Here is a 20,908-nt window from a genome sequence, read left to right as displayed (position 1 = left end):
ACAAGCCTTTTGAGAATGCACTCCAGCAGTCATCTAGGTCATTAATAAAGACATTAAACAGTACTGGCCCAATATCAATCCTTGGAGGATGCTGCTTTCAGCTGCCAGCTGGACTTTGTACTGCTGCTACTTTATCTTAGAGCCAGGATGTTCAGCCAATTATCTACCTACCTTATAGTCTTGTGGATACCATGGGATATTGTGTCAAAGGCCTTGCTAAAATGAAGCTACCCACAGCATGTACTGCTGTCCCCTTTTCCACAAAGCCAGTAACCTCTTTGTAAAGAGCAAGCAGGGTACTCCTGCTGTTAGGTAAATCCATTCTGGCTGTTTCTAGTTGCCTTCTTGTCCTTTGTCTTCTTGGAAATTACTTCTAGGGGAGTTTACTTGATTATTTTCCCAGTGACTGAGGTGAAGCTGACTGGCTAGTCATTTCCTGGACCATCCTTTTGCTGCTCTTAGATATGCATATGATATTCAGCTTTTCCAGTCTACAGGAGCCTCCCTCTGATCCTTTCAGAGATGATTAATAGTAGTATTGACCAGTTGCATCAGCACACTCAGGCTCATCTCATCTGGTCCTGTGGGCTTGTGTATGTCCAATTGGTTTGGATGCTTTCTCACTGTATTTTCTACTGTGTGGTTATGCTTAATGCTCATGGATTCTACAGATGGTCTCAGAGATCAGGAACATTTCAGGCCAAAGTTTCCCAGTTGAAATGAAAGCAAAAAGGGGATTGAGTGCCCCAGCCTTTTGCATGTCCTTTGTCACTAGATTGCATCGTGGGTTCACTAGTGGGTTCCTTAGCCTTTCTTTTGTTGTCAGTGTACTTATAGTAGGCCTTTATTCTGTCTTCCACATCCACTGCTATTTTCAACTCCAGCTGAGCTTTGGCTTTCCTAACTTCACCCTCAATTCAATGTCTATGTATTTTCCTGTGTAGCCAGCCCCTGCTTCCTACACACAGGAGTATGCTTTGAGGTGTCCCTGAAGATTAGCTATCTCTCCCAAGCCTTCCCGTTACCTTCCAGAACAGTCCTCCATGAGATTCTTCTTTAGTAAGATCCGGGAACAAGCTGAATTCTGCTCTCCCAAAGTCATGTGTTGTAACCATACAATCTGTCTTTCTCACTCTGTCATGATTTTGAACTTCTCGTTTTGATGGTTGTTGTAGCCAAGACTACCTTTGATCTTCACATCTTTGTCTGATTCTTCCCTGTTTGTAAGCAACAGGTCGGGCAGACTGCCTTTGCTAGTTGACTTCTGAAACATCTGCACCAAGGAATTGTCATCAACAAATTCTAGAAATGTCCTAGATAGCTGCACTCAGCCATATTAACCCATCAGCAGATAGGGTGGTTAATAGGCCTTAGTGAGAATGAGTGCCTAAAATCGTGAAGCTTCCTCCATCTCTCCAACAAAGACTTTGTTGACTTACTCTTTGTTTTTGCGTGGTTTATAGCAAACACCTACCACAATGTCATTAGTGTTGGTCTGTTCCTCTGATTCTTATCCATAAGCTCTTGGACTCCATGCAGTCAGATTGCAGATGGGCTCTGATGTGGCCTCTGTAAGATCTTGTTCTTCCTCACCTGTTCCTAAGTCATTATACCTGTTCTGTAATTGCATATTTGTAGTTAGAGGAAAAGCCTTCCTTCTTTTGGCAGAAGTCACAAGTATCCAGCCTTCCTCCTCTTGGGAGCCTCCATCCACTGCTCTTTTGAGAATAATCTCTAGATTTTCCTCCTTTTTTTTGCATTGCTTGGGAGTCTCATTTCTGGAAAATCTCTGTGAAGATTTTGTCATTCTTCTGTACATCCTTCTGACAGCATGACTTTCTCCTTTACAGCTACTTTGTCCAGCAATGGAACACCTTGAACAGAGCGTAGCCTCCACAGGAGAGTCCAGTGTCTCCCCCAGCTCCAGGGAGAGGCACCAGGCACTCAGTGTGCCTAGGAATGCACAGCAGCAGCCCCCCATAGCAATTCTGTCTGGGTCAGTGCCAAAGATAATTGTTCCAGCTGATGCCAGAGGCTGTGCTCTGTGGTGTGTCAACACCAGGGCTGCACAGTGTCAAACTGCCCCACAGAGGCTTGAGCAGAGTTCCAGCCAGCATGACTAGATAAATACCAATGAAGGAATGCTGTGGTACTAAGCAATTTTTTAGAAAGAAGTTATTAGCTTTCATTAGAGAATGTTCTGTCTTTAGATGCTTGACTCCTGATGCAGAGGCACGTCCAGACATCGTGGAGGTCAGCTCACTTCTGTCTAATGTGATGATGAAATACTTGGATGTTTTATCTACCTCTCATCTTACGCTGGAGAAGAAATTGGATCGGGAGAGGAGACGAACCCAGAGGTACTTCATGGAGGCCAATCGAAATGCAGTAACCTATCACCAACAGCTTCCCATTTTATCCCAAGTAAGTGCATGTATTAGGCTTTATTTTTTATCATTGTTTGTCATATCTGAGAAAAGAAGGTACGACAAAGCAGAAAATAAATAAAAATTGAAAGACTCATCCTCTTAGATCATCTTTCCATGCAGGCTCTACTTTTTAGCAAGGTATTCATTAATTTTTTGTGGATGTGCTTATGCAGGAAAACTAACTGTATCTTAAAATCCTGTATCATTCTTTGCTGGAAAATGCCATTGTTAGGGAGGTACTTGCAGTTTGGATAGAATCTAGTCATATTTAATTATTACTGCACACTTGTGAATGGTTTCTGAAGAGGAGAATATACACTTGGCTAAGGTGGAACAAATGGATAATCTTGGTTACGTCTCACTAACAATGACCCCTAGAAAGTGGAACCTACACAAATAAAATGTTTAATTACAGATTGCTAAGAAGAATGATGCTGGTAAGGTAATTTTTAATACTTTCTTATTGTATGATACAGTCCTGCAGAAATAATTCTTGAAATTCTCCCATTTGATTCAGGCAGTGTTTTAAGAACTCTTCATTACATCAGTATTTTACTTACTGAACCAAGCTTGTATATAATCTCAGAGAATTTATTTAATAATACAAGGACAATGTTTTTGTGTAGTAAAGCTCACTGTGAAAGTTACTGATATGGTAATTATGAAGCAAAGTTATAATTTACGCAGTTACTTGTCTGCTCAGCTATTGTATCTCTCTTAAATACCTTTTATTAGGGCTCTGTAATTTGCACTGAAGAACCTCTGTGTAGGAAAAGGTTTTCAGGAACACCTGGTCCCAAACTCAGAGATTTTTTTTTTTTTTAATATGTTATTTGTCTTCACCTTCCTGACCAAACATAAAACTTGTAGATATTGTTAATAATTTTGACCTGTCAGTCCAAGATCATGATTAGTAGCATACCATTTTTTCCAATAAAAGAGATGTTTTCACCGTCCAGAAAAACATCAACAAACCACTGTCATTTGAAGTGTAAGAGGTACTGAAGATGAAAGTAAGATACAGAGTAGGATTTATAACTTAAAACAATATAAGATTTTTTTTTTTTTTTTGTTACCCTACAAATTTGGAAGCCTGTTGTATGTAATTATTTTTAATGTCTTGATATATTTATTCTCTTGCATAACTGGGAGGAAATTTACAAATAAAACCACAAACAAACACACACAAAAAACCCCTGTAGATGGAAAGCTTCTTGATTTGGGATTTCAGTGAAATGATCCTGTGTTTGAGAGATGAGTGCCCTATTCAGACACTTCTAAGATGTGTTTGAAATAATAGAGTTACAGTGAAGGAAGAGTGCTTCTGGTTTGTATAAATACTTGAAAAATACACCTGTCTACATAACAAGAGGAAAATACCTCTGTATTTTGGGGAGTTAATGGGAGTCTTCTCAAGGAATACTGTAATTCTAGTTCCACCCCAATGGGTATTTTATTATGCATATTAAAAGAAACATGTGCAACAGGAGGATCTGACAAACATCCAAATCACTACAGAAGCTGAGGGGATCATGGCTCGGTAATGACAACTGGGAGACTGGATTATTTGTCCTTGTTGTAAATAAGAGAATAAATCAGGCTAGGATCTTTCAAATTTCAGAGGAGTGCCCCAGGACTTAGAAACAAAAGGAGCCAAGTTATTTCTTTGTTCCTGGTATTGTAGAAAAGCTTTATGAAGTCACAGGATTTCTAATAAACAGAATAATCATTCCTGAAAAGTTTGACTTTAGAAAAAAAAGACAATTTTCTGACTAAAAGTACTAGGAAGAATTTTAAGCAGCAGAAATTTTATTCCTGAAATAAAAACTCTGTGAGGTGTGGACAACTTAATTCATCTTAGTCAAGGCCACAGCAATCCCACAGCCAGGTAATCTGTCATTTTTCCACAGCCTCAGAGAATTCGGTGTTTCTGCCATGTAGTTCAATGTTTTGTTGAAGTCAGCTATCTTTTACTTTGTTTTCTCTCTACTAAAATGTACTTATGGCCTCCTTTTTCATCCTGATTGTGTCATATGGTGAATATTTCTGGAATAAAAAGTGTACTTTCTGTCCTGGGTTATGGAACTAAGCAACAGAGATTTTTTAGACCCAGAGAGAAATCTGTTTTCTAAGTCGTTTAAGGTCAGTGTGGAAGCTGATAAGCATGCAATTGAAAGGCAAGTCAGTAGATGTTGGAGAAGTGTAGTTACCTTGCCTGGCAAGTATAACATAAAATCTGTGCTTGAAAATAAACCTAATAAAAAAACCCAGTCGTTACCAGCTCCCCACATAAATTCTTACCTTCCTTTATTTTCCATGGAAATGTTGTTTTGGAACAGAAGCAAATGTAGGGATGAACTGTGTTTAATAGAGTTAGTGTGTTCAGCTCTGAAAGGCTAAGGTTGCTGGTGTAACACAGGGTACAGAGGACCCTAACAAGTAATAATAGTAGTGGTAATTATCTCTCACAGAGTACCTTTCATTTCAAGGTGGTCAATATTATATTTTTATGCTCTGAGTAGGGAAAGATGGAGAGGAAAAAAGTAATTTGTGTAATGGTATTTTTAAGTCATGCTGTTTCTGATCCACCAAAACCCCCCTATCTTTTCCTGCACAGATGCTGTCTGACCAGTCCCTCCCCTGTCTGTGCACTTGTGCAGTTCTTTCTCCCTGCTCACAGAACTTTGCCTTCTCCCTGTTTAAACTTCATCAGTAGTTCTTGTTTCTCCAGTTTGTCAAAACTTTCTTAGAAACCTATTGTCACTTGCATTGACACAAATCTCTGTATGAGGTGTATGCTGTAGTATGATCCATGATGTGAATGTATCACAGTCTATGCACATTTAATAGGCAGTCTGTCTATCCCATTATACAGATTATCATTGTGATTCAGTCACAACATGGAATGGTTTTGCAACAAGGTCAGAAAGGAGCCTGAAAAATTATGTTTACACCCATTTTCAGTTTAACACTCAAAGTAGCTACCAAGTTGAGTACAATTTTTATGATCAATTGTACAGCCAACTGATCATGATTTTGTGTAGGTCATGCTTCCCTAGCTTTCTTGTAAGATGTCATAAGAAGCATTGCCAAAAGCCTTACTAAAACCATTGTAAGTAACATGTACTACTTATTCCCAGTGAACAGGAGTTGTTACCCTTGTTAAAGAAACATGTTGGCTCAGTATGCTTTTTTTTCCTGGCAATTTAATGTTAGCTTGTACTCATTTTTATTTTCTAGTTTTAACAAATAGTTTAATAGTGGAAGTAGTTCTGTGTTTGTTTTTTTTTCTTTAAATGGAAATTTGTCTCACTAGTATAATGCTGTAATTACTTGTCTCCAATAAGAAGATTAATTAAATACTATTCTCAAATGCCACTAGAGAGCTCTATATTTCTTGAAGAAAGAAAAGTTAATTCTTCTGGACAGCAATATAGCAGAACAGAGCTAAACAAAAGATCAGTATCTTTATTTTAGTTAAACCTAGGTGGTTTGTTTCTTTTTGACACTGTTAATTTCAATTTATAGAAGATTAGATTCCTCTTAGAAGTTGAAAAGAGCAATTCAGGTTTCACTTCTTCAAAACTATATTATATATGATTTTACAGTGGTGATGGTGACCTCTGAAGAGAGAGACAGTGCAAGTTTACAGGATATGGATGAAGATTCTCAGCTTCTAGACAGAGGTTTTTCTTCATGGTTGGGGCTTGAAATTCAAGTGTTTGCAGAGATGCCCTTGCTCAGTTTTAAAGATCAATTCTGGAAAAAAATGAATAAATATTGGTTTATCATTGGAACCTTTTTGCACGAGACTCTTTCCCCCCTAGATTTCCTTTTGAACTGTTTGTTTATCCCAGAAGGCAAAGTTTCTTTCAACAAAGGTGCCAAACAAGTGGACCCATGGGGAAACTGAAGTACTAGCTTATTATGAAAATGTGAGAGTAAACTGGATCAACTGAAGCAGCCTCCAGAAAGATTCATAAAAGACTGGAATCTGTAATAAATTTCTGAGCACAGTTCAAATGAATACATATCAATATAACTCATATTTCAATATTTTGATATTTTGTGGTATTTTGATGTCCCACTGTTTGACAGATTTCTTGAGAGGATAAGTATCTGTCTTTCTGGCTATCTGAAAGAAGTCTCTCTGAGAATATGGAAGTGGTTGTTTCAAGGTGTTGGAAAATAATTTCTCTTCTTACAAAGTTATGTTCTTTATATTCTTATATTCTTAGGTAGGTCCTCGTGGTCCTTATCCATTATGTAAATGAATGAATTTTTATGTATGGACAGGATAGAGCTTTAGAGTTTTGACAACTGCTTTAAGGCTTTAGGATACATTTTACTGATCTCTGAACAGTTTCTGTAGCGGGTCTGATGATTAGTCTTATCCTGAGGTCTATAGAATTCAGTTCACACGTTTCAAACAGGTTTTCTTTCTTGATGTGGCAGTTAGATCTGACACCAATTCCTGACAACAGGCTTCTTGGTCTTTTTATTTTCCCCTTAGGTCCACTTGATTTACAAGTTATTGTTAACAATTAGTCATTTGAGAGTAAGCTTCAGTATTGCCAGTGTTAAAAGGAGTTTTAAATTTGATGTGTCCATTCAGTTTGATCCTTCTCTCTCTTTACATTACTTTCTTTGATACAAAACGTGTATTGGTTCTCTTCAGTAATTGTGAACTGACTATTCAGGGCGCACAGTAAGTGTGCTCATGTGTCATGACTAGAGTACACTCTTTAAGTGAGCTTAAAAGTCATCCTTAGTGGTGGCCATGCTGTGCTACACTGCAGTCACTGCTATTGTGGCATTTTGGACATAAGCTCAGTCCAGTACTTCAGTATAAAAGTGACCTTTTCTCACCTAAACTTAATGAGAAAATCTTGACAAGACATCTCTTACAAGTTAAGTTATAGTTTAGGGAATAGAACAAAAGGTGGGGAAGTAATTGAAGCAGACCATTACCCAGTCAGTGGTATAGTCAGTGGTTAGGGGTGCAGTCAGGTTTCTGAAGGAGGGAGGGTTTCTATTGCACCCATTCTGCTCTGTCCCAATAAGGTCAGAATACTTCATGGGAAAAACTTTGGAAGAGCATTGTCTTAGATACAGGCCAAATTGTATCTGACACATTTGGTAAGAATATAAGTATTTAATAATCTATTATCTCCTGAAGCTACTTTAATATTAAAGATGCTAATTTGTTTAATCTGATATATTTACATAATTTATCCTTTTTCTCCTTTATTGCACTTTGCTCTGAGAAAATGGACTAAAAAGAAGCATGAATTAATTTACACACAGCAGAAATAATATGAGAAGACTTGAAACAATATATAAAGAGATCAGAAAAACAGTTTGCCTTCAAAATATATTGCATTAAAATGGAAGCAGTAACAGGGATCAGGAATCTCTGTTCATTCCAGAAAAACTAGAAACATTAGCAGAAGCAGAGGCAGAATTTAATACTCATCAGAGAATTCTATACTAAGACAAGATTCAGCACTTAAATGTTACAAGCAAATAATATATATCCCGTATTTTTTTTTTTTTAGCTCTGCTTTGGTAATGCCAGTCAGCATTTGGCCAGTTCAACCTTGTAGAATCTCTCTGGCATCATATCATATCGAGTCCACTTTGTATTTTACTACCATCGTGCTTGTAGTGCAGGCTTTGCATTGTTCAAAGCTAGTCTGCTATTTATTATCTAAGCTGGGAGAGAGTAAACTTCCTATTGCTTGTATCTGGGAACCTGCTATATTTGTCTAGTCTTTTATTTTTTGTGTTGTTCAGTATTTCTTTCTGATCTGGCATTGGTTTCATTTGTTTTCACTTTCAGTGCTTGTTTTGAAAAGACCTTCATCAACAACAAAAATGCCTTTTATGTAAAAGCTGGAAATAATTTTATGAAGTTAAGAGTTGGGAACTTTTGCTTTAAATTTAGAATCAATGGCAGATACTGGTACCATGTAGTCCTGAACTAACAGCTAAATGGGAACAAAAAGTACATTTTTATGTGGGAGTGTATATGCAAGTGATGCTTTCATTTGCAGGGTTTCTAATGAGTGCTGGATAAAAACAGACAAAAACATTTCCTTTTTATTCTTTATTGTCAGAAACGTTATGAGAAGTTGGGTCTTCATACCCACAGCAGTGGAACAGCCAGTTGCAAAAGTGAATTTTCAGAAAATTCTAGCCTCTTAGGTGAAACCTGTCAGTCTGCATGTGGAAAAAATGAGGAAAGAACATATGAAGAAATCCTGGTAGAGGCTCACAGGACGTTAGGCAACTCTGAGAAAGGTAGTCATTAGCAAAAGAAGCATCAGGAGTACTGTTATACTGGAAGGTGCTTTAAAGAGGAGTGTTAAAAGCTTCTTCACTTGTATTTTTATGTGCAGATATGTTTTCTGAATTAGATGATGAGCTGGATGTATTGGACAACTCGAGCAGCTCCAGTTCAAGTCTCATGAAAGAGTCTGCTTTTGGTAAGATTCCTTAAGGATGTAGTGTACACAACTTTCTAACAGCAGGTTAGTTGTTTTAAAATATTTGGTTATTCCATGATTTGTTGCAAGTTCACTATCTGTTCAAGCAGAAGAAAAATAAAATGACAGAGCCTCTGAGGCAGCCGTTTCCAGTATAATACTTTTTGCATCACAGTTTCTTTGTGTGGCTTGTCCCTATGTTTTGAAGTAATGCCTATGAAAACTAGAATATTACTGAGCAACTTGACAAAGAAGGTGCTTTTGGATTTAAAATATAACTACTGTTGTTAAGAAACAGATGGAAGACAGTGTGAAAACTTCTGTCTCAGTAACAATAATGCTATGCAAATGCATAAATGGAGTGCTCTGTGTAGAGGGTGTAAAAAATAAATTGGAAAGAAGCAATCTTTACCTGTCTAGATGAACTGACTAAATTGTCTTGAAACAATGTTTAATGATTAGATTTGAATTAGGAAGGGATTATGTGACAAAACACAGTATTAATTATGCCTGTGTTTATTTATGGCAATCAGATAGAAAAGCACCAGCTGTGCTGGGTGTTATCTTACGTAATAGTATTTTGGATTATGATCTAAATTTGAAAATTAAAAAAAAGAGATTAAAACAGTGAAACATCTTTAACCATTGTGAGCTACTTTTAAAATCCTGAGCTACCATGATCTACCTGTTAAAGGGGATGGGATCCTGATTAGAGGAAAATAAAAGAGCATAGTATGCTAGAAGAAAAAGATTTATGTTAGAGTTGAGCAAAATTTGAGATTTCCGTTCATCCTATGATGTTCTGACATGAAAATTTGTGGATTATTTCAACTGTCCTTTTAAAAGGTGAAGGGAATGTAGTTGTTTTAAGATTAACAAATTTTATTGCTTCAGGGCCCCAGGCTTCAAAAAACAATAACATTACTTTATCTGTTTGTAGTGCTGTTTGCTAGATGGGTTTTCGTCAGACTTTGGCCAGGGTACTGAAGAAATATGACAGCTTTTAATTAAAATGTTTAGCCTTTAGTGCAGGGTAAATAAATTATTTTATAATTAAACTTAAAATCCATTAATATGATTTGCCATTTGTAACTGGATAGTGTGCCATTCCAAAGGCTGGAGGACCTGTGGCTAGCCAGCACTGATTTTATTATCAAGGTTTTCTTAAAAAAAAACACTTTCATGTGCTAAAAGAGTAACAAGAGAAGGTTGCAGGATACAGGGAAGCCTAGTCTGACTGTGGGAGAGGGTTGCATAGAAGGAGCATCTTGAGGAAAAACAGCCTGCAAAGGCAATGTTCTATTTCGGTGTTTATACTGAAGAATAACACCTTGTGCATCTCCCAGACATAGAATTCTTAGTGGAATAGTTCAGCACTGTACACAGACATTTGAAATATTAATGTAGTTTGTAACTTGCCACATCCAAAGTTTTATTGGTAATTATTTCTTTGTTAAATTGTCTTTTAAAAGATTTGGACATTAACAATATATCAGCTTTTTCTAGTATTTATTTTTGTGCCAGACTTCCATTGATTTAATGAAATATTTTAACTGGAAAGATCCGCTCAGTTCCTATTAATCCCAGTTACTTTAATCAGCATTTTTAGAAGTCCTTGCCCATTTTCCTCCCATCATAGAGTTTAACTGGTATATAGATACCTCAGGATTGCTTTCTCAAAAAAATAATTCTGCAGTTATACATTCTTAGATCACATGTAGTTTCATGTAATGTTGAAGTTAGCTTTGTAGATCAGTTGTAATTAGTGCTGGAAAATTTTTCTACTTTTTGGGAAAGAAAAGAGAGCTTAAAAGAAAAAAAAAAGTAATAGTTATTGCAGATGCTTGGGTATTGCTTGGATTATGCTCATAAATGTCTAACAGTGAAAGAATTGTCAGCCATGGTTTGTGAAGCATGCCAGCATTACAGGGAAAATGTGACCAACTTTCATCTAGCTAACTTGGAAACTGCTGACATGAAAATATGGGCTTCAATTGAGGCTGTATTGATCAGGGACTTGAAAGGGTTTGTCTGGTCATGCTGCCACCACATCACTGTCAAAGAGAAAATGACTGAAAATGTAGAAAAATATTGGTCTAATTTAAATCTGGGGTGGTATTTTGTAAAAAAGTGTGATATACTGTGTTTTTCAGTGGCACAGAAACTGGTATGCATGTGAGGGTCTGTGTAATAGTCAGAATAGGTTAGCTTTTTTTATAGTTCATGGTTGGGACTGTCCATTCCAGTGTACAGTGATTTAAAGGGCAGCTTAGTAGGTAATTTGACCTTTCTCCTGAGAAGATCAATAAGCTGTCATTCAAAAAAACACATCTGTTGCTTCCGTTTCATTCAAGGGGATGGACTGACGTTTTCTACTAATATGAAATCTTGATTCAGTTTTCCTATTTGTCTAATCTAACTTGAAAGGATTTTCAGAGGGGTTTTTTTTGTTTGTTTCAGATACCAGTGAAGTGAAAGTGAAAGCCAAAGCAAAAGTTACAGTCTTCCCAGGTTTTTCTAAACATGAACCATGTTATATAACCTCTTTTTTTGAAATTGCATAGTTAGGTGCCTGCAAGAGAAAAACACTAAACTGCATATTTGAGTGTATGATTTGCACTGATGTCAATGCATGTTAGGAAGTTAAAGCCTTAGAAGTTGCTTTAATTACATCAGCTATTAAAGACCAAAATCACAGTCAGAAAAATGCTTGATACCTCATTTGCTGTATCTATTTTCATAGAGCTATTCAGAGAAGCGAGGCTGATGAGAATCGAAAACTTTGGCTTTTGTGTGTCTTTCACAGTAGGCTCAAAGCAGGGTAGAGATGAAGGACTCAGATTTCATTTTCCTTGAGATCATCTTGAACTGAGAAATTCCCTCTTGCAAGGCATTTGAACAAAACATATGTTGCCTTGCTCTTCTCATCCATGTCAGAGGAGTAACCATGGTAAAAGGAAATACAGTACAGGTCACACTCTGGGCTGAACTGTGCACTATGTGCTGCATGACTTATGTTAGTTAACTTTCCTACTCATCAGTGGTGTTTCTTACTCCCTGTCTTTGTATGATTAGCATAACTCTTACACAAAAGACTAACGATTAGTACTGAAGTCATCAGTGTTCATGGGTGTCTGTATACACACATCTGTTACAGTGATTTTAGATGTCTGAGCCTTCTTGTGCTTAGTTATTGAAATTACTTAAATGTATTTTCATAAGGGGACTCCTCTCTCAGTTGTAGCTGCTCAGTGGTTCACTATCATACTAATAAGCAATACAAATGGGGCTGAAGGGTCTTGGCTATTGTTTAGTGATGTTCTGCATAATGATTTCTGTTTGGGTTTTTTTTAGCATTAAAAAGTATTATCCTACTTTTAGCATATGAGTCAGAAAATATTGCATCTCTACCACGTACAGTCAGTGGTGAGACGGACTCTTTGGTATGAAATATCATGGACTTGTAAATACACTCATAAGCAAGTCAAATGTGGTGAGTCATGAAAGTGATAGATGAAATTTGGATATGAGCTCTTTACTGATAGAGAGACCATTTATTTGAATCAGACAAAAGCAATAGTATTTCAAACCCAATTTTGTATATGAATACTTGGAAAGGGGAGCTATTTTTAAAATTCTAGCAAACACCTGTGTTCAAACTTAGCTTTCTAGCCAAGTGGCTTCTGTTACCGTTTTTCTCACATATATTCCATAATATATTATAGACTTTGTTATAGCAGAGTAAGTGAGGTTGTAAATCAAAATCCTTACCCCAAGCAACATGATCAAGCTGCAGTCAGAACTTCTACTTTTGTGTTATTGTGTCCATGTCCTAAGGAAGCAAAGTATCTGTTCTTTGCAGAGGCACAATTATATTTTTCATTTCCAGAGGCATCCTTTACTTTCTAGATGGTGGACACTGTTTTCTTATCTATTTTTCTATCTCAGTGTTAAAGTTAATTGGAGCATCTTTGACTCTATAAGGGCCTAGTTTATTTGCTATTATGAAAATCAGATGCTCCTATCAAACCTTCTTTTGGGCTATTACAGAGTTTTTCTATTTGTTCCGTGAAGCAAAACATTATCAAGGAATAAAATACTCTTTTCTGTGATTCTCTGTCTGTGTATCTACTTTTTAGGGAGACAGATTTGGCCTAAAGATATATAATTTCTTTTGGTTTTAAAGTGAATTCTGTGTGACAGATGCCAGCCTCCTTCATGTTTTTTTAAAAGAATTCAGAGATTCTCAGAGAAGTAGGAAAAATAGTCCTCTACTGTTACTCTAAAATTAATGTAACTGCTGTAACAACACCAACAAAAAACTAATGGAAGTTTGGGGGTTTTATTTTTTTGTTTCGTTTCGTTTTAATGTGAAATACCACTGGTAGGAGACAGTGGTCTCGTGTCAAAATTACCATCAAAGAAATGATTTTTACGGATTTTTTAAAGACAAATACTTGCCTTAAGACAATGCTCTCCAAGTTATAAATAATAAATATTGTCAAACATTACCCCTCCCTCTTCACACTTTTTGTCACTACACAATAAATGACATAAATGTTTAGGTTCAGTTTTATTGCTGATTATATGTTTGACCAATAACTGGTAATATGCCTGTCTTCAAGGTCTTAAAATCAGGTGGATTATTTAAGATGTAAGGTATTGCATAGGTAGTATAGCTAATGGAACAGTAACAATAGAACTCTGGTAGAACATAGTTTATATAACCCATTGAAGGTACTCTGAGAAAGTGGGTAAATACTCTTTTTATCTAGTCTAGAGACAGTATTGTGGTTACAGTGGTAGCAGTAACTGAGGTAGCTATTGAATGCAAATTCAGATACATCTTCTGTTGACATCTAGTAAGCATGTATCATTAATTTATGTGAACTTCTGAAAGGTTTTATTAAAATACTGTGTGGGACTGAGATTTTAATTAAGATGCAAGCAAATCTTTGATACATCAAACAGCAACTTCATAGTAAAATGGGGGCTTAGAGTTTATTAAACTCTGCTCTTTAGAAGTTGTTTTGCACCATGTCTGGAAAATAGAAAATATTAACACGTGTGTGTGTATATATATGTGTTAATGCAGAGATACTATTTATGCATCTGTTTCAGGTATAATTAAGCAAAGTTTTAGTGCTTCTGAAAGACAACCTCAGAATAGGTAGGTATGATTTATTATTTTAATATAGATTATGTAACTTATCATTGTTATGATCAATTCCATTTGGTCATTTCATGGTGGAATAGTTGCACAGTTGTTTTCATAAAACATTTCCTTACTTATTGTTGCAACTTTTTCTCAGCCTATCACACTTGGTCTGCTTGAGGATATTGTTTAAGGGTGTGTGCACACAGAAGCTTACATGAGTAATTTAAGGACTGACATTAAACTGTTAAATATTTTTTAAAGTGGACCTTTCTACATCAGCTTAAACTAACATTAGTTAGTTAGCCAAATTCTAGTTTTGCATTTTTAAGTGGCTTTTTTTCCGTATAAAAATGTGTTTGTGCATTTGATAGTATAGAACAGTATCTTGTCTCTTTGATCTCCTCTAGATCTTCTGTGTAAACATAGATAGCTATTTTTAGAATACTGGAGTCCTTCTCATTTCTTTCAAAAAGAAAACAATCCAAAACAGAATATGGCATGGCCATTCCTATTCTCCTTCTAAAGGTCTTTCCTTTTTCTTCTGTTACTTTCTTCTGTTCTTCTGTTACTCAGAAATGCATCAAACACTTTCTTGTCAAAACTAATGTTTTTTTTTGTTTGTCTGCTTGGCACCACTCCTGTTCCTAGACTCTGTTCCTTGTTTCTTCATTTGTTTTTCTTTCACATCTGAAAAAAATCCCTGAATCTCTTGGCTCCATCTGCCTCCTGAACAGTTTTTCCCTCTTACTTTTAACTTAACTAGTTAAATATTTATAAAAATGGCATTGATTCCTCTCCCCTACTCCTCCAGAGACCGTGTTTGATCCAGCTTTTGCTTATGGAATATTGCTGTAGCAACTCTTACTAAGCTATTTTATGACCCCTTCCAAGTTCTATATAGTTGCGTACTACATAACTAAAAGGAATGTCATAACTGCCTGTACCTGAAGTCCTACCCATTAACTTGGGCTTTGATAATTTTCAAAAATTACATCCATCAATACTTTGAGCATCCACATTAATACCTGAGCATCCATTTTCCTTTGCATGTCTCTCAAAGTTGGTGCATTCAGAATATGCCTCACTGTTCTGCCTGGCACCTCTAAGATACAACCTTTCCTAGCAATATACACTGCTAAAACTCTTACTGGGTTTCATAAGGCTATCATGCAATCAGCACCCTCCCTGGTTCCGAGACGTCCATTCTAGTCACTCAAATGCCCATTCAGAACACTGCTGTAAGAAACATTTCTGCAGCCCTGCCTTCAACCTTGCCATCTTCTGTATGTATCCTTTTACTGGCTCTGCTTTTCCTATCACTTCAAATGCAATACTTGGTTTTTCCTTTGAGTTGTTCTGAGCATAACACCATCCAGTCTGTCATTTATCACTCACTAGTTTTCCAGCTTTAGTTCTGCCTCCTCTACCCCTTACATAAACATTATCAACTGTCTCCTTACCTTTCTTCATAACTACTCCTTGCAGCTGTAATCTTCCCTACTGCCTTAAAAATATGTAATACAAACACTTACCACACTAGGACTGTTGAGGCTACCATCCATCAGGACATCATACTGGTTCTTTTAGTTCCCCATCTTTCTCTGTTTGTTGTGGCTTGCCTCAGCTAGTGAAATTTGCAGGCTGGGACAATGTTTGCATTGAGTATAGAGCACAACCTAGCATTTGTGACATGGACCTATTGGTGTGCTGGTGATGTAATATTAATTTTTTTAAGTTTTTCCCCCCATTTTACTAGTACTGTATGCATTAATACTCCTGTTTTTATCCACTAGCAATAATGACTTTGTTCTTTATGTTTTCCGTCCAGAAAGTAAGTAAATTGAAATGTACTTAAAAATGTACAGATGCAAAATAATGTGTAATCTAGTGGATTGCTGAGTTTTAAATGTTAAAAACCCCTCAACATTTTTTGTACTCTCCAGGCTAGAAATTGAGCTGGGAAAGGACTGGAGTCTAACTTTTATTAAGTAGAAGTCATAGCATAAGCCAGCCTCTATGTTACTTAATAAATGCACAGTTAAAAATGAGAGAATTTGGGCAGACTTTTTTTAGAGAAAATATGAGGACAAGTCAGGGAAAACTGTTATTTCCCCTACAGTCATTTATGGCAAACACACTTTTTTTTTTTTTTTAAATAATAATAGAGATTATATTGAAGGCCTGGGATCAAGACTACGACCAGGTAATTTTGTGCTAACAATTGTTTTAACAATTTCCACGTTTTTAAACCCTATTCTCCTGTAGCATTATAGAATGTCTCCCCTTTTATTTCTTCAGCTTTACTGCCTCCACTCATGTGCAGGGCCCATGCTAAGAAAACAGTAGATTCATTAGTGACATGGTGGGTTTCTTAAAATAGCACTTTTGACTATGCTATATAGTTATCATGATCTGCAGACAAACACTTAGGGCTTTGTTTGTATTTTCAGTGCTCTTGGTACTTTGAGTAAATCCAATAACTTTTGTCATTGATGTTTTCCTTTTGGATAAAACACAATTCTTTAGCAAGTCCTGAGCAGCCTATTCACACACGTATGCCCTCATCCCCCAAATAATGCTGTGCTTCTGTATTTAAAAATAAAACAAAACAAAACAAAAGAAGATCATGGTGGAGCGGTCGCACGTAGACATTACAAGTAAACAGTACATGGAGTCCTTCTAGACTTGTAAGTTATATCGTTGCTGTCATAGTAGAAAAGAGTGAAAGCTCTATATCCTAAATAATAGTGTATTCTATTATATTAGTAATATCTTTGCCCATAATGGAAAGGGCACTCATTTATTCACTTTTTTCAAATACAAGCCATTGACAGCAAAGAAGTCAAATGCCACAGGGAACAGTGAAAAAGGTAAAATGTCAAGGAAGTAAAGTTTTATTGATGTCCTAACAAAACCTGAAATTTCCTAGGTTTTAATGGCAAGACCACACTATTTGTTTGGGATTGAATATAGCAATGTTGAAACAGTTGGTAGAATAAGATGAGGAAAAAAGAGCTACGTGGCATATGATATTTTAAATTATTACAACATGGATTGCACTGTTACCTTGAGCAGAAAGACCAACCAAAAATCTTCCTTTAAGTGGCTCAGGGGAAAGGCAAGATTTCTCTTCCTCTTACTAGGAAGAGGAGACTTAGAGGAAAAAAACATTGCACTGAGTTTCACTTGCCTCTTTCAACCCACGTCAAAAGGCATTGCCACAAAAAAACTGACAATAATAATGATATTGTTGCCTTCCTTATCCTACTAGAAATGTATCTCTGTGATAAAGAATGACATTTTTGATATCTCTTTATTTTTTGTGAGACCACAGAGCAGATCTGGTTGGTGCTTAGACACTTCAGTCTCTGCACGTCTCTCTTCTACTTTTTGTAAAAGTAGCCAGCACAGAAATCCAACAGGAAAACATCATAATATGTTAAGTTATGGGCTAATTAACTTTGTTATTTGGGTTTCCTCTCCATCTCAGTGGAATTTTCACTCTTGATACTAGATTATTTAAAAAAAAACCGAAACAACCCCCCAAAAAACTCCTCCAAAAAAAACAGTTTTAGGTGAATATAAATTTATACATGAAACTTATGATCTTGAGGGTGTGTCTGTATGAGAAAATTTTAGAATATGGATCTAAATTAGCCTCTGAATTGTAGTTTAGATATAACTGTAATCAAGAGAGCTGCAGAGCTGCTGGCTGAAGTTTGATACTTTGGACCAAGGTCTTGGCTTAGCTTCCAGGTCCAGTACTTTTATTTAATCTCTGGGTCTAACAATATGTATGGCTTAGATGCACAGGATCAAAAATCATAAATAAAGATTGATTTCTCACATAAGAATTCAAGAATCTGATTTAGTTTTGGTGCTATACTCTCTCTAAGCAGGCAAAGCGTGATAGAGGAGCACTAGGTAAATAACAATCAAACTGTTTTGTTTGTTTTAATAATTATATTTACAATCTGAATGATAATTTGTAGATCTGGACAATTTGTAGAATACATAATATTTGCTTCTATGTTCTAATTCTATTAAACTATCTAAAACTTGATCAGCAGTATTCCTCTATCGGTTTTTATGGCTGGAATTAAAATTATTCCATGGAACAGAATACATCATTATGTATTCTTTTGATTCAATAGATAAGTTCATAATGCTCTTTACTTAACAAAATGTAGTCAACCTTTTAGGTATAATATCCAAAAATTTACTGTGCTTTGTGACATCAAATTTATTTTACTGAAAGAAAAGCATTTCCAAAAAAAACCAGTTAAGCTGGGGAAGGGTCTAGAGAAGAAGTCTTATGAGGCATGGCTGAGGGAACTGGGGTTGTTTAGCCTGGAGGAAAGGAAGCTGAGGGGAGACCTTATCACTTTCTGCAACTACCTGAAAGGAGGTTGGGTTGTAGTGAGGTGGGGGTTGGTCTCTTCTCCCAAGTTACAAGTGATAGAACAAGAGGAAACGAGCTCAAGATGCACCACGGGAGGTTTAGTTTAGATATTAGGAAAAATTTCTTTATTGGAAGGGTTGTCAAGCATTGGAACAGGCTGCCTCGAGGAGTGATTGAGCCACCATCTCTAGAGGTATTTAAAAGACGTGGTGATTAGGGATGTGGTCAAGTGCTGGACTTGGAATTGTTAGGTGTACAGTTGGATTTGATGATCTTAAGGGTCTTTTCCAAATGAAATTATTCTGTGATTTATAGTTTATATTAATGCATGACTTATTTTGTCTATGATAAGTATGTATTATGTACATTAATTTGCTTGACAAAGGATGGTAGCCTGGCTTTAGGGGAAGAGGAACAGTTTTATACATACTATTTTCATAAGAACAGAAAATACAGTTTTCTTGCTCCTTGCCATGATAGTTGTCTGTATTATTTCCTTTGTGGGGAAAGACATTTTTTTCAGCATTATTCTTTGTTTAGCATTGATCATATTTTACTTTAAACATGAAAAGTGCTGTTTACACGATTTATCATGATGTCATTTTATCATGGAAAATACTTATAGCAGATCCCTTCTACAGCCTCCGTTAATATCTCTTTTAGACAGAGTGATCTCTGGTCAGGAAGAATTTATGACAAAGGACAGAAGCCACTAATTTTCTGAGGCAAAGTAAAGAAGACCCAAGAGATTCATAGCTTCTTGCACATTTTATTGAGGTTTCTCACAAAACATGCCCTTGCTAGATGTTGGAAACAAAAAGTAGCTGTGATAAAACAGCACACATCACTGTAAGGCAACATGAAAATGTATTTTAATAAAATTGTTCTTCATATTTTCCACATTGGACATTATATTGCAATTCTTAAGGTAAAATGAAAATTAATTTTGTAATGTCAAAATATTTAAAAACATATTTCTTCTGTGCTAGTCCATGTAAAAAAATGAGTTAAAATAAGAAAATTCTGTTTATCTTCTCTTTAATTGTACTTTTTAATAAATGTAGGAAGCCTTTTATGATTAGTGAGGCACATTAATGCTTCTCTTCTCTTAGAATAACTTAGTATAAGTGAATCAGAGAAAGGGATTTTCTTTTTAAAACCATTATCAATTACATTATCTAATCTTTTAAGTTTTTGTTCCCAACACTATTGGAAAAACAAATAATGCGTTAAACCAAAATATTTACATCTATAGGTTTTAAACAGTGCATGCTGTTTATATATTAATGCAAGAAAATGAACTGTCCTGATTTTACTGTTGTCATCTACAGCATCAGCAGGAATTGCTGTATCACAGAGGAAGGTGCGTCAGATCAGTGACCCTGTTCAGCAGATTCTTGTTCAGCTGCACAAAATTATCTTCATAACTCAAGTATGCATTACTGTTGCTTCTGACATTCTATACTTTTTAGTTATTTGCCATTGTCAAAATGATGGTTCTGCAAAGTGCTGCTAATTTAGTCCCTGTTCTTTAAAAACAACAGAACTTGACATTTTTGCAGATGGCAGGATGTTTTAAAAATACATCATTTAAATAAAGAATAACCTTGACTATTAGTATGTGGAGTATGGCAGTAATTGAGTCATATGACAACATTCATTGGCTCACCTCAAAAATGGATTTTACAGTAAATTATTTTTACAACATTCTGTCATGTTAACAATATTAATATTTTAAGTGTCATGGAGAGGATATAAAATGCTTTCCTCTATAGTAGTAATTTTGAAAGAACTTCTAAGTAATAATTTTTATTGTCAAAAAATTGTAATACTTTCTTGGGAGATCTAGTGCAATACTTCAAATCCTTAATATGTTAAGTATTTTGAAATGTTAGTACAGATATTTTTCAAAATGAAGACTTACCTTAAAATTAAGTTCAAATGTTTCACAGTGAAAGCGAGTTAGTTATTTCATGCAGATTCCAATGGGAAAATGGAGGTGATGTAAATCTGAATTGAATTCTCAACTGAAAACGTGACTGAAACCTTTTTCTTCTTCAGAAAGATGGCTGCCATTCAGTTACTTTTAAAATTTGCTATTATTAAATAAACATGGTTTTATTTTCCCAAATAACGAGCTTCTATTTAGGAAGTGATGTTTACCACCTCAGCGGATTCCAGATTACTGAATTACTTGTATGTATTTTATATGTTCCTTTTGTCCCTTTTTTTTTTTTTTAACTGTCAATCTTATTGAAACAAGTAGAACAGGAAATAAATTATCACTGAGAAACAAAGAAAGAAAGAAATTATTATTTAAAATATTTGGAAGTGATGGAAATTATTGCAAGAATTCTCTGCTTTACCTGCTAACTGACATGAGGCAGTTCAGTCTTTGTATGTTTTATTAGGAGTATGTCCAAGATGTTCA

At 35.8% G+C, this 20,908-nt stretch overlaps 2 protein-coding genes across 2 annotated transcripts in view; one reads left to right on the top strand and one right to left on the bottom strand.

Moving 5' to 3' along the window:
• Positions 1-20,908, bottom strand: part of CMC1 (C-X9-C motif containing 1) — a 957,521-nt gene that overhangs the window by 459,077 nt on the left and 477,536 nt on the right. The gene's annotated exons all lie outside the window — the stretch shown is intronic.
• NEK10 (NIMA related kinase 10) overlaps positions 1-20,908 on the top strand; it is an 81,624-nt gene that overhangs the window by 54,525 nt on the left and 6,191 nt on the right. Inside the window, exons 26-31 of the mRNA XM_051610089.1 lie at positions 2,211-2,424; positions 8,549-8,732; positions 8,831-8,917; positions 14,039-14,087; positions 16,241-16,278; positions 19,809-19,909. Of these exons, the coding sequence (XP_051466049.1) occupies positions 2,211-2,424; positions 8,549-8,732; positions 8,831-8,917; positions 14,039-14,087; positions 16,241-16,278; positions 19,809-19,909 (673 nt within the window). The remainder of the gene's footprint in view (positions 1-2,210; positions 2,425-8,548; positions 8,733-8,830; positions 8,918-14,038; positions 14,088-16,240; positions 16,279-19,808; positions 19,910-20,908) is intronic.

The sequence above is a fragment of the Apus apus genome, chromosome 2, assembly GCF_020740795.1.
Source record: "Apus apus isolate bApuApu2 chromosome 2, bApuApu2.pri.cur, whole genome shotgun sequence".
Lineage (NCBI taxonomy): Eukaryota > Metazoa > Chordata > Aves > Apodiformes > Apodidae > Apus > Apus apus.
Note: the sequence above shows the minus strand (reverse complement) of the source record. Positions and strands in the feature narration are given on the sequence as shown.